General features: G+C 40.1%; 1 protein-coding gene across 2 annotated transcripts in view; it reads left to right on the top strand.

Moving 5' to 3' along the window:
* Window positions 1-9,582: 9,582 nt before the first annotated feature.
* ABCG2 (ATP binding cassette subfamily G member 2 (JR blood group)) overlaps window positions 9,583-15,094 on the top strand; it is an 82,980-nt gene continuing 77,468 nt past the window's right edge. Inside the window, exon 1 of one of the 2 annotated variants that reach the window (XM_072622346.1) lies at window positions 9,583-9,725. Coding sequence is in view for 1 of the 2 variants with exons in the window: in XM_072622341.1 (XP_072478442.1) it covers window positions 9,722-9,725 (4 nt within the window). In the remaining variant the exon portion in view is untranslated. The remainder of the gene's footprint in view (window positions 9,726-15,094) is intronic. The other variant, XM_072622341.1, reaches the window with a different exon arrangement.

Here is a 15,094-nt window from a genome sequence, read left to right on the forward strand (position 1 = left end):
TGAGATGTCTGAAAGGCAGTTGGAGATGACAGATTGGAGTTCAGCTGAGAGACTGGGTAAGCATAGACAGATTTAAGAGCCACCAGCATAAAGACAGTCATTAAATCAAGCAGAGCTGATGAGATCACCAAGTAAAGGAGTATTTTTAGAGAGAGGATTCTGAGAGAGATCTACAGTTGAAGGGTGTGATCTGAAGGAGGAGACAGAGAAGGAGTGGTCAGATAGGAAGGGGGAAAACCTGGAGAGAGTGGTATCCTGAAAACCTAAAGAGAAGAAAATATCAAACATAACAGAATGACCAACAGTGTCAAAGTTTGCAGAGAGGTCAAGGAGAATGAGGACTGAGAAAAGGTCATTAGATTTGGCAATTAGATCATCATACACTGCTTATATATTCATGAACTCTGAAATTCCCTTATCTGATCAAAATCTATTGCCATTTCGCCTATCTCTCTGCCTTGAAACTTCTCTTTTCTTCATCTTTGTTATGTAAGGACCTCCAGTCCTTAATGCCACCATACTGGCTATACTTTTCTCCTTTCCCTTTAAAGATATCTATACATCTACTCCTTTGTCTTTTATTCTCCAGTTTAAACAATCCCACTTCTTAAACCAATTCTTTTTTGGTTTTATTCAATATCCTGATTGCCCTCGTCTGGATGATCTGCACTTGTTTCTCCTAAAATGAGATTTTACTCATTTATGTGAAAATACTCCAAATGTCCATTATGTTTCTTTTAATGGAGCCCAAGCTCTAATCAGTTCAGCTCTGCACTGTCCCTTTTTCTTGAGTCCCTCAGCCTTTATCTATCACCAATATTTCCCTGGCAAGCCTCAGTCCTGGGTTACTCCCACCATCTTCTGACTTCACTATTGCTATCTACTATTTAACAAAGCTAGAGAAAATCACAAAACCGTGTTTATAAGATCCACTGCAATATTATGTTCCATAATCTCAACTGGGCCCTCACTATGGCAAAGCAATTCCTTTGTATCTCTTTAATTAACTCATTATCCCACTCACCATCATATGATTTCTAAACTTTTTCATCCACTCTCCAATCTTTCATCATTCTCTCTCCGTTTTCACAGCTGAGAATGGATTCATATTTCACTGAAAAAACCAAAGCCACTTACACCTTTCTTCCTCATCTCGTATCCCTTAAGATGTCTTCTATTTCCTCCTTCACCTTTGTCTTACATAAAGGCCCTTTTTGGCATGAAAAACTGTTCTTCCTGCACAACTGATCCCATCTTCTCTAATCTAGCAAACTACCTCCTCAATCACCCTAACTTTCTCTTTCTTCAATCCCTCCTTGACTCCTGGCTGCTTCCTTACTGCCAGCAAGTATGTCCATGTCTCCCTACCATGATCCATCCTTCCCCTGTAGCTAATCATCTATCATACCTCTCCTCACTTTTGTGGCTAAACTACTTGAAAAGGCCTTCTAGAATCAATGTCTCCATTTCCTTTCTCTTCAATGTCTTCTTAACTCTCTATTGTTTGGCTTTCAACCTCATAATTCAACTGAAACTGCTCTCTCCAACGTTACCAGTGATCTCTTAGTTGCTTGTCCTTTTCTCAGTCCTCAAACTTCTTGGCCCCCCTGCAGTCTTTGACACAATCATGTTGTTCTTTTCTTGCTTGCTTTTCATAACATTGCTCTAACCCAGTTTTTCTCCCACCTGCCTGTAGCTGTTCCTTTGTTGGATCTTCATCTAAGTCATGTCTAACAGTAGGTATCTCCCAAAGATTTGTTCTGGGCCCTTTTCTCCCTCTACATTATTTCCCTTGGAGATCTCATCATCTCCAGTGGATTCAATTATCATCTCTATGCTGGTCATTCTCAGATCTATTTATTGAGATTTAATCTCCCTCCCAGTCTCTCCATGTGAATCCTTAATTGCCTGTTGGATGTTTTGAACTGATATCCTGTAGATATCAAACTCAGCATTCCACAGCTGAACTCATTATTTCTCCTTCCCCAACTCTTTCATTTTATAAATTAAATCAAAATGACTTGAGCAGAGATTTTTCAATAAACAAGGGGAAACTGTAATTTGAATTTCTCTCTTTCACTAAACAGCAACGCTTGAAAATAAAAAATCATCTTTGATGGATATTGGTCAAACAAATGCAGACTACCTAGTTTTTCCTCTTACAGTACAAGTCCTCTTCATCTTTTTCATAAAATCTATGTCAAAACATTTCGATCAAGAAAGACGACCCCTCTACCCTCTTTCTTTCTGTCTTCTTCAGTTTCTCTCTATCCATGAAAAAAATAGTTTCTTGAGTTTCAAGCTCTGAATAGTCTTTCCAGAGACAGTTAAAACAGTCATTTTCAGAATATTTCATTAATAGTAACAATAATAGTAATTAATAATAGTGATAGTAAAAGTATACCTAGTATCAATAGAAGTCCCTAGTGAAATAGCTGCTAGATTTCTCCATTCAGTCAAAAATTTTCAGTGCCCTCAAAATCTTTTGTTGAAGTACATCAAATCCACTTCCATCCCAACCTGGTGGGGAGAGAAAGCAGTGAGAGAAGGTGATTACTACATTAGGGGCTATTATTGTAATGCCAGTTGGAAAAGAGGTCAAATACATATTGATTAGTAGGGACAAAAGTTCAGCAAGAAACTACCTTGAAATAATATTTTCAACCAAGGATTTCAAACAAATTTAATCTCTTGGGCTTTTGTTGTTTGTTTCATCTTGTGTATCAGTTTCCTTTCTTATTTTTTTAATTTCCTTTGTACAACCTTGAATATATTTGTCATATGAGTATGTCAATACTTCAAGAAGGCTTACTTTTGTAGGTGTCGATAATTTTCCTACCAATGCTGATAGTAACACCTTTCATGATACAGCACAAAGTTCTTGTCCGTTGGTATGATCCAAAACTTCATCACCCCAAAGTAAACCTAGTAATGAGCAGCTGTGGACATGGTAAAGCTCATCTTCATACAACAGCCACGTCTACAATAAATGCCCACACTGTCAGTCATACTCTTTTGTCCTGACTCTTTAATGGTGTAGAGTTGGAAAATCTTTGTGGGATATTGTGTCACACAGATTTCTTCCAAGAGGTATAGGTGATAAAAGGCTGCTCTCAGAGTCAGGACAGCCTGGGTCCAATCTCTGCTTCGGATTCATACAGATTATGTGACTCTGGACATGTCCTAATCTCTCATTGCCTTAGGCAATTCATTATAAATCTGTATGAGTTGAGGGAATTTCTATATTGAGGAACTCTCCACACTGACGAAATCACAGGCACAGAAAAAAAATTACATTGAGCATAAATCTATCCACGGAGACATCTGGACCAGAATTCATTGAGACTTAGATCAAAAGTGAATAGGAAGAACATGTTTAAAGCAATGAACATCTATAAAATACCAGTCTTAATATATATACTTTCATAACTATCAAATGGGCCACAAGGAATTTCAGAATTATTTTTTAAACTCAAGCATTGTGTAATATTTAAAAAGCACAAAGTCCATCTCCCTAATATAGTTAATAGAAAGATTAACATTTCCTCACCAAAAATGAGGAATGGTATTGACCTTTACGCTACATGATAAATGGATTTTAATAAAACCTAAGAAATAATTTTAGAATAGGCAGATATCACTTCACTGAACAATAGTAAAAACTGTAACACACCATTCATTGACTTTACTTCTAAAAGGAACTTATTACATGGCTGAAATCCAGGAATGGAATCCAAAGTACATCCATAGATGGTATCTGCTTGAATCTAGGCAGCAATATGTCAGCAAAAAAGCATTAAACAAAATGCCTGAGTCATGCTTATTTGTGGAAATAGGAAAGTTTATGAAAGCAATTCAGGACTTAGTCATTGCCAAGGGAAGTTACAGAAGTACTATCTTTAAGGAACCTGAATCTGGTGATCAATGTGGCTCATACAAGGACATAGTAAAAATGACGTGAAACATTGCAGGCTACAAAAATCTACCCTACATTGTGGTGGGTGAAAGATGAAATTACTGAGGAAACAAAGATTTGAGCTTCCAAGCATTTAAATTTATTTAAGCAGTGCATGCCAAGTACCTAACAAATTGGGAACAATCACCTTCCTCAGCTTTGGCACTGGACCTCGAATACAGGAGGAGACAGACTTTTATACATTAAAAACAATTAATTAAATAGCACTAGTTAATTAAAAGGAAATGATTTGTCAGGATACATTATTAGGTAACCTTATTTCTAATTGGAGAAAAGATTAGGGACAGTCCAAATTCAGAGGGGAAGAACAAACAGGTACAATTCCCTGAAATCAGGAAAAAAAGGTGTTCTACTCCCCCCAAGCATCTGAACCCAATCAAAGGAACATGGAAATAATTCATCAATATGGGGCCAACCTGTGTGAGATGTATAATTGAGAGAAAACTCCTTACATCAATTTTTGTATCTACTAGCATAATAAAACTGAAAATGAGCTCAGTCAGTGCATTCAGCACCTAGAGATGGGTGGTTGCAGGAGAAATTCAAAGGGAAATAGTATGTGTCAATGGAGATAATGGCACCTGATGGCTTGGTCTAATGGAGCCAATGCTCAATCTCCCCATATGACTTCCACAGGCTGAGGAAGTTCTCTGGGAGCACATTTTTACCAAATTGGCTACATTTAATAGAGTCTCCAGATGGGAAAGGTTATTTGTTCAGTGGCTGAGATGGGTGAATTCCCATTATAGTCAATTCCCCACAGGGATCTACAAGGGACAGAGTGAAGCTCCTAAAGTAAATGAGTTTGATAGATTGGACTTATGGGTCCCATTCCATAATGGGCCCAAACCCTGTGATGAACCTACCTGTGGGCAATTAGATCCTACCCTCTGTGGTGGAGCCCCACCAGAATAGCTTTAGACTTTAGCTAGGAGCCTCTCTTGCTGCACACCAGTATCGATGTGGGCTGATTCATTTGTGAAATTTGAGTATATGGTTGAGATAATTGTGATCTGAGAAAATCCTGCTATCAGTATGTACAGGCACTCTGGCAGTGGAGGGGGATGAGTCACAGAACATGCCACCTTGCTAGGTGGACAAAGGACACTAATACTCTCTCCTGGAGGGAGCTTTAGGTGTGGCTGCTGAAACATGGGATTGCTATGAAAGTAACTGATGGCTAGCCCATGGAAGTACTAGTAAAATTCAGCACCAGGGCACCAGGGGCTCTGCAACCTAACCCAAGCCTGAGACATCTTCTATATTCCTTATCTCATTTGGATAATTCAAAGGAATGATATTGAAAGACAGGGTATCATCGACTCTTGGGAGTCAGTATCAGTTCAATTCCTTTCAAGGGCCTCTATGCAGGTTACTGTAGGCATAACCAAATTAAAACACTTGGAGTTACCCAAACAAGCCCATACAATCAACACCAAATAGTAGTAGGTCCCCAAGGAGGTAAAAGATGTTTCTCCTCTAGTGATGCAGATGTAGAAGTCGAAGCATTTAGTTGTATCAGTTCCCCTTGGGCAGGCCCTGTAATGCCTGTGAGGAAGGCAATTGGCCCTCACTCAGCAATTTATGGTGAATGATAGGCCAGTGACTAAAGTCAACTTGTCTACCACTATAGCAGTTCCTCATTCCTCAGTGTCATAGATCTGGTAGCCAACGCTCACAGTAAGTAGCATGGGTTATTGACTTTACCAAAGGTTTTTAATTTCCCCCCTTATTCCTGTATCAGAGACTAGTCTAGAACAGTTTGCTTTCACCAATCAGTGTATCTTCACCATCCTTTCCCAGGGCTACTTATTCTCTCTCAGACTGCCATATTATGATGGGCAGAGACCTGAAAGAGGCCTCCTTTGCTGAATGCATTGATATGCACCATTGCATTGACAATACAACATTGATCAGACCAGATATGGTCATACAGGCAGAAGTACTAGATTAGATGCTGGCCCATATGAGGGAAAAGTGGTGGGAAATCAACCCTAAGAAGTTCTAGGGTCTAGCCTACTAAATCAAATTTTGGAAAATACAATGGGTAGAGAATACCCAGAGGATTCTAGGCACAGTTCAAAATAAACTACTAACACTTATTTCCCCATGATCTATGAAGGAAACCCAAAGACTTGTTGGATTCCTCAAGTTTTGGAGTACCCTTATTTATTAAGTCACTTAAATTTCTACTACTTTCAAATGGTGTCTCCAATAGGTCACAGTCATGAAAAATCTAGAGTAGGCTATCCAGCTGTCTCTTCACTTAGGCTCTTATGACCTTGCAAGGACAATATTTCTGAAGATGTCTAGCCAGAAAGACCAAGCTGAGTAGAGCTTTTGTTTGTTTGTTGTTTTGGTGAGGTAATCAGGGTTAAGTGACTTGCCCAGACTGGAACTCAGGTCCTCCTGACTCAAGGGCCAGTGCTTCATCCACTGCCCCATGACTAGAAGTTTTGGCAAGCACCAGATGGCCAGAATAAGTGACTGTCAGGCTTCTGAAGCTGCAAGATTCTCAAAGTGACCACTCATTAAACCACTTTTGAAAAGCATTTATTCACTTCTTTCCGTGCCAGTGTTGCTACTGAACAGATGACACAGCACCATACTACCACCCTTTGTCCAGAGTTGCTTATTATGGGTTGAGTAATACAAGATGGTCCCTCTAACAAGATTAGTAGGTGATAGGAATGTCCAATTGAAATGTAAATTCAAAATCACACGTCTGGGGCCTTTTGGTGTTAGTGCCTCTTATAACCAAGTACCCAAAGACTGAGCCTTCCTGTCCAGATCTTGGAACTCTGTCTCCTCTGCTGACCCAGTGGGCCCCTATCTATAAGGACTTGACTCCTGGGGAATACCATTTTGCCTGGTTGCCAATGACTCCGTCTGCTATGGAAGTGAAATAGCCATTAAGATTAGCTGAGCTCCAGCCTCTATGACTGGTGTGTGAGAAAGACTTGAGGAGATAGAGTGATGAAGATCTTTAGCTATACTGAGGAATGGCAATGGGTTTAGCCCAGTGGTCTGGGATAGAGAGCACAATACCAGATAATCAAAGACTCTCCCCATTTGGGGTTAGGACTAATGATGCCTTCCACTGCATACAGTTGTTTGTGGGGCATAACATCACCCACCGAAGACATATTTTAAATAACTAAGTTGGAATGTTGCAAGAATAGAAGGGGTTGAATTGGTCCCTGGGGTGGTGATGTTACATGTTGTGTGGGTATGGAAACATATGAGCCCCTTGGAGAAAGAAAAAGTTCTCCTTGTTCCAGGTGGAGCACCTACCTACCCCAAGTGACTGTTGACCTGTCCCCTACGGGCAAAATGGCATTTTCCTATCTCAAAGCAAGAGGTCTGACTCCACTAATCAACAGCTTTGTGCACCTGAGTACCCAGGTCACATGTCCAATTTCCTAGAAGTTGTCTATGACAATTTTTTCTGGTTGCCTTGACCTCAACATCCTTATGCCTTCTGTACACCCTTGGAAGCTTATAAAGCTTATATCCACTTCAGTTGATAGGCTTCTTTTTCTCTGAGAAGACTCAGGCAACTCTTTCCCAGAAAGGGCCTGGCAGAGATCAAGTGATGGTATTGTTAGGAAGTGCTATGCTTTCTAACCTCTTCATGTTAACTGTTCAATAATTTATGGGTGCCTCATTAAATCTTAATATCAAACAGGACCTAGCATGGTCATGGCTTTATGTCTTCCCCTAACAATTGGTGTACAGTACTCCCAGGGAAGAAATCCCCTCAATCACTGTAGACTGGCCTGTATAAATTCTTGTCTTGATCCAGCACACTGTGCTCCCTCTCAAGACACTTTTATGTTTAACATCAAAAGGAATATCTGTGAAATAAAGATTCCTGAATTGCAATCTTCCCTAATTTGAATTCTGCTAAATGGTGTTGCAAAAAATCTACAAATAACATTTATGCATTAATGCACTATTTGGTGGACCTGGGAATTGGTCCAGCCATTTAAAAAAGCAATTTGGAACTATACCTCCCAAAACTTCATGCCCAGCTACTGCTAGGTCTATTCTCCAAAGAGCTCAAAGTAAGGGGGAAAAAACCTATACATACAACCTTTCTCATAGTAGCAATTTTTATAAAAGAAAAAAACCAAACATACCTGAAAACTAAGAGGGTGCCCACATACTATGAAATAATGAAATACTATTGTACTATAAGAAATGATGGTTTAAGCAAACTTTGAGAAGATCTGCATAAACTAATGTAGAATGAAGTGATCAAAACTAGGAGAATGGTTTGTAGGATATCATTATAAAGGAAAACAGCTGAAAGGTATAAGAATTCTGATTGATGCAATGATAAAAGACAATTCCTAAGGATTGGGTGATAAAACATACTTACCCAAATCTTGACAGAGAGGTGATGAATTTAAGATGCATTCTAAGATGTGCATTTTCAGATATAGCCAATGTGGGAATTCGTTTCGCTTGATGAACATGTAATGGTACCTGGGTAGAGTGCCTCTAATAGTATCCTCTTATGTGGAGATGCTGAGGAGCCTGTTTCCAGAAGAGTCTGATGATGTGGAGTGTCAGTGCCTTGTAGAGATTGTGGAACATATGTGGACAATCTGTAACTGACTCTTTGATGGTCTGTGGAGGCATTAAGCCATTTTTTCTTTGACTTCAGCATTCCTGGGGGAAGTTGGTAACTCTTTCCTTATGGCAACTGGTAGAGAGAGGGATTGGAGCCTACAATACTGGGAGTTCAAAAGGTCCAGAAGACACCTTGGAATCCTGGTATTTCAGAGTTCAGATCTGTAGCCAGTGTAGCTCCAACATCCTGTAGAGCAAGGAATTCTCTTTGGAAGTAACCTTAAGGATGTCAGCCCAGCTGCAGCTGAGACAAGGACTCACCTGGCATTGATTTGACTTATAGATTTGAATTTGTTGGGATAGATACTATGTAAAAGTTGACCTAAGCTGAGCCTAGTTTCCTCAGAAACTGGGGTGGCTTAGAGGAGAGCATGACCCTACTGTACTGGGGAAAATGTCTGTACTTTATTCTTCCTATACCTTTGATGGAAATATCCGTTGCAGAAGCTACTCAGTATTAAGTGGTTAAGTGGAACTGAGAAACACAGCCAGTAGGGGATTGAGCTGATGGCAATAGAGAATAGATACTTCCCAAACCACTTGGGTTACCCTGGAACAGGGTACAGGCTACAGGGGACCTCGAGGTCCTCAAGTGCAGCCCTTTGACGGAATCCAAACTTCACAAAACAAATCCCCTTAATAAAAGGATTTGTTCTGTGAAGTTTGTATGCAGCATCCTATTTGTGGGAAAGTAAGCCAAAACATGCTTGCCTCATCACAAAGGATTCATTTTTATTGGGGGGGGGAAGGGTAAATTGGCTTGGTATAGGCAAAGAATAATGTTTCCTTTTTAAGTTAGGATATTTTTTTCCCTGAAAGGGAAGTCTGTCCCAGGGGCTTGATTGGCTCAGGAGGCTAATGCTCCAGCTGCTTTTTCTTTGAAGTAAATTTCTGGTAACTTTTGATCTTATCAAGTTTGACTTCCTGGTCAACTGAGGGCATAAAAGTTTCTCACATGCAGAGATTCTGGACCTTTGGACTTGGTGAAGTCCAAGACTGAAGGAGTCACCACACTTTGCCTTGTGGTGGCAGTGGATGTGGGGAAGTAGGGAAGGAGAGATCTACCCAAGCTAAAGGAGTAACCTTATTTAATATTCTTTCCATGCCATGGGTAAGTAAATCTTTTGTTAACTGTTGAATGAATGAATGAATGCCTTGGTTTTTTTGCTACAGCACTGAACCTGAACTGATGTGGTACCTGCCTGAGATAGGTCTGACCATTACAAATAGCATAAAAAGACAGGAAGGGAGGAAGGGAGGAAGGGAGGAAAAAAGGAAGGGAGGGAGGGAGGGAGGAAGGAAGGAAGGAAGGAAGGAAGGAAGGAAGGAAGGAAGGAAGGAAGGAAGGAAAGAAGTTCATTGAGGCTTTAAGTGGAGAGGAGAGAGGAGAAGGAATCCAGAAAAATCACAGATAAGCAGGCTAGTTTTGAAAGCTATTGTTTGGTTGTTCAGTCACATCTGACTCTTTGTGACCCACTATGGGGTTTCTCGGCAGAGATATTAGAATGTTCACCATTTCCTTCTCCAGTGAATCAAGGCAAACTGAGGTTAAGGCCCAGGGTTACACAGCTAGTGAGTGTCTGGGGCTAGATTCGAACGTAGGTCTTCCTGACTCTATCCTCTCTACCCAGCATTCTATCCACTGAGCTACCTAGCTGAAAGCTTAAAAGCTAAAGGATGAATTTATTATATACCTAAAAAGAAAGCAAGCAGCATAGAATAAAGACCCACAGTTTCATTTGTACAATCACCCTTCTTTTGCTCATTGAGCAGAAAATATATTTACTTATTTGCTTGTTTCTTCTGCTCATTTTTAGGTATTTCAAAAGTTTGGAATAAAAATGTTTCAAAATAAGAATAAAAATCAGCTCCTGTTGCTCTTTTCAGTAATAAAATGACAGTTTATGAATTTGATAGATTGGTGAAACCAAAAAAAAAAAGACAAACTGAACGCTGATTTTATAAACCAGTAGAGTGGAAATATTTAATATCTTTCAGGGTTAAGTTCTTGACATTTTGATTTGTCATTTAAAACCGTGAATTTTCTTCAATGACATTTGATGGTACATTAATCAGCTTGCCAAATTATAAGTAGGAAGAAAATACAATCTGACATAAATCATAAAAGAACATGATATAGAATATATAGAGGATGAAACAAAAGGCAAGATTCACCTGCTGGGTTCTCTTACCTAAAATAACCTAAAGGATTTGGCTGCTTGTCGTCCTCACTTGTAGAGGACCCAAATGGCACCTATGTCAGGGCCAATGTATAGTGTGTCCGACTATGGCTGGTCAGACCAGTATGAGGTTGGAAGGCTCTATCACATGTTTGTCCACATGAACATCTGGAGTGGAAACGTCTCTAAAGTTGCATGTCATGTTTCCTTTGAGCTACTGTAATTCTGCTTTGGTCATAGGGCATAGTACCTTCTTTGATGAAAGCATACCATGCTGGGCAGTCCTGTCATTGTCTCCAATGACTCATAATTGATTGCAAAGTTCTTCAAGAGAGACCTTGATAATATCCTTATATTGATCCTTCTTACCTCCGTGTGAACACTTGCCTCATGCAAATTCTCCATAAAAGTCTTTTGGGAAATGTATGTTTAACATTTGAACAATGTGGCCAGCTCATTGAGGTTGCCTTATCTGCAGTTGGGTTTAAGTATTTTCCAATTCAGTTTGAGAAAGGACCTCAGTGTGCAGTACCTTATTTTGCCAGGTGATCTTCAGAATTTTCCTCAGGCAATTCCAACATAAACATTTTGATTTCCTGGCATGGTGCCAGTATACTGTCCAGTTTTCACAGGCATACAACAATGAAGTCAGCATAACAGCTCTCACTCAGTTTTTTTAGGCAGCCTAATATCTCTTCTGTCCCACACTTTCCTCCAGAACCTCCTAAACACTGACCTAGATTTGGTAATGCATAAGTCAACCTCATTATCAATGTATACATCCCTGGAAAATGTACTGCCAAGGTTGAGTAAACATATCCACAGCATTCAGATGACTGGTGGAGAACCTCTGTTTTCTTGGTTTTCATTGACAGGCCAAAATTAGCAAAAGTGGCAATGAATTCATCCATACTCTGTTCCATCTCAGCCTCAGAGAAGTGCACAGTCATTTGTGACCAAAAAGTCTTCATCAACTCTCCTTCTACTTTAGTCTGGGTTTGTAGCCTTTTCAAGTTAAATAATTTGCTATCAGTGCAATAGCTGGCCTTGGTGCTGTTTTCATCCTTGTTGAAGATATGTGACAACACTGCTGAAGATGTCATGCTTAAAAGCGTGGGAACAAGCACACAGCCTCGCTTCACTTCAATGGTCACTGAGAAAGTGCATTGTCCACAGTCTAGATGGCAAGCATACCATCAAGAAAGTGGAGTACAAGACTAGTGAATTTCTCCAGGCAACTAAATTTTGCCATGATCTTCCACAAGCCCTCACGACTGTCAATATCCCTTGGTCAGAAGGATGCAGTTGTATCTAGACCTCTGTTCTGCTCTTAATGTACCACCATGACTCCACTGTAGTTTTTGTGTGTGCACGCATGTGTTTATACAGGCTTTAACAAAGATGCTGACAAGCTTGCTTATTTTTTCTTAAATCACCTTATTCTCTTCTGACAAAGTGTGTACACACATATTAAAACTAAAGCTGTGACTAGTAGTGTTTGGTTTAAAAAAAAATAGACATACTAGAACTTCATCCAAATGAGTGTTCCTTTCTTTTAAAAAATCTATTTTTTATTATGAACTTGACATTCAAGAGACATAAAGAGTCATATATACAGGACAGAAGGACAGAAAAATATCAAACTCCAAATCTATCATTGTGTTAATTCTAGTCTTTCAAAATTGCTATCCTTTACAATATTGCAGTCACTGTATAAATTGTTTTCCTACCTTCACTACATACTTTGAATATGATTTGTGGCTTTCAGATCAACTCATTTTTCTCCCATTTGGTTGTATGCCTCTGATTCAACAGATTTTTCTGTTTTATCAAAGGGAATGGATTCTTTCAAATAGTTAACAAGTATTTATTAAGCTATCACTATGTTCCAGGCACTGTGGTGAGCAGCTAGAAAGAGAAAATAGAGGAAAGGCAAAAACATCTTCCCTCAGTCAACAAACATTTATTATGTACCTACTATGTGCCAGACATTGTGCTAAGTGCTGGGGACACAGTAAGAAAAAGAAAAACACTCCCTGCTCTTGGGAAGTTCACAGTTTCATGGGAGCGTGTGGGCAGCAGGTGAACAAATATATATATAAAGCAAGCTGTATGCAGGATAAATAGGAAATAACTAACAGAAGGAAGGCACTGGAATTAAGAACAGTTGGAGAAAGTTTTCCGTAAAAAATGAGATTTTGGTTAAGACTTAAAAGAAGTCAGGGAGGTGAGTGGTTGGAGCAAAGGAGGAAGAGTGTTCCAGGCATAAGGCACAGCTAGAGAAAATGGTCCAGACTGGAAGGAAGGTGTTGCCGGCTATGGTAATAAGGAAAGGAAAGAAGGGGGTGGGAATTGGGGGGGAAAATGAGTTCCATTTTGAGCATATTGAATTTAAGATGCTTATTGGACATCTGATTCAAGATGTCTGAAAGAAAGGCGGTAGGAGATTTGAGATTGGAGGTCAACAGAGAGTTTGGGGCAGGAGAGTTAGATTTGAAAGTCATCAACAAATTAAAACCATGAGAAGCGGCACAGAAGGGCCAAAGATAGAACTCTACAGGAGACCTACCATTAGAGGGCATGATCTGGGCGAGGATCCAGGAGTCAGGCAGGCAGAAGAACCAGGAGAGAGTGGTGTCCCCAAAACCTAGAGAGGTTGACAGTATCAGAGGCTGCAGGGAGATCAAGGAGAATGAGAATGGAGAAAAATCCACTGGATTTGGCAACTAAGAGTTCATTAATCATTTTGGAGAGAACAGTTTCCATCTAATAATAAGGTTGGAAGCTAGATTAATTGGAGGAAAAAATTAGTGAAGGCATCTATTGTAGGCCACCTTTCTGAGCCGTTTAACTACAAAAGGAAGAAGAAATATAAGGCACTAGTTAGCACAGATGGAAGGATCAAGTGAGGGTTTTTTTCAGAATAGGGAAGATATGTTTGTAGACAATGGGAATGTTTGTAGACAATAGAATGTTTGTACCCAATAGGAAATGAGTAAGTAGAAAGGAAAAGAATGACAGTAAGGGGAAAAGTGAGGATGACAGAGGGGTCAGTCTATTGGAGGAGACTGGATAAAATGGAACTACTTTAACAAGAAGAGGGGTAAGCCATGGTAAGGAGTAAGGTCACTTCATCATGTGAGATGGGGGAAGGAGCAGATGGTACCTAATTGATAGGAGATGAGGGAAAGGAGAAAAGAGGGAACTCAAGGGGAGTGACCTCAATTTTTTCTGTGAAATGAGGCAAGGGTCTCAGCACACAGGTTTTAATTATTCCCTTCACATTCTTTATCCTATATATATAGTATTCATACAGAATTATTTGCTTGCGGTCTCCTTTCGATTGTAAGTACCCCTCAACACTCAGCTTTGTACCTGGCATGTGTAGGTGCTCAATAAATGCTTATTGACTGACTGCCCTTGCTCATGTGGTTTGTTCTCGGTGTATCTTAGCTTATACTACTAATGTACCTTCCTGGTCACTTGAGAGTTCTGGCTGGCCCTGACTCTTTGGATTGGTAGAACAGCAGCATTACCAATACTGGACATCTATGCTTAGCTGAAACAATTACATCCTCTAACATCAGGTTTGCTCCAATAGTTCTCTTTGTAGTTAATTACATTGTACCATCTTGGTGGGACCCCTTGTCTTAAGATAATGGAGGTCTCTCTCTGAGACAGAAACAGCACAACCCTGTGCACTGCATTTCCTAGATCTACAAGGTGACTGTGAAATGTTTTAAGGAAGAAAGAAGTTGATTTCCCTAAACTCACAGTATTCACATTAATGTATTTCTTCTACACCTGCTCTGAATGTCCTTCCCCTGCTATGGCTAAGGACATTCCTTTTACTAAATGTTATGTAAATCCTGTCCCAAAGTCCATTGGTATGGGACTAGTCCTGTTGGTGGAGATGAAGGCCCTGTTCTTTGGGGACTCTTCTGGATCCTACCCTTGTGGGAAAACTCCTAGAAGCCTGTAGTATGGCAAGCTGGGGGTGGAGACATGATGGAGACAGCCAGCTCCACTCAAGTCTTTCCAGAATCTTTTGCTTCAGCAGTCTACAGTGAGATTAGCCTCTTCCATCTTCTCTCTTGAAACTGGAAGCTGGGAGGCAGAAGCATTGGATACTCAAAAAAGACTCAAAGGGGGACTGCCTTTGGAGAGTCCCAAAGGCTATTAACCAAAGCTTTCTCCTCTTGCCAACTGCACCCTGCTTTTCCCACAGAGTGGGGCCTCCATCTCTACCACAAAGAAGAGTTCCATGCCAATGTGCTTTGGGACATTAGAAGTTCTATGA

Source organism: Notamacropus eugenii, chromosome 7 (assembly GCF_028372415.1).
Source record: "Notamacropus eugenii isolate mMacEug1 chromosome 7, mMacEug1.pri_v2, whole genome shotgun sequence".
Classification (NCBI taxonomy): Eukaryota; Metazoa; Chordata; class Mammalia; order Diprotodontia; family Macropodidae; genus Notamacropus; species Notamacropus eugenii.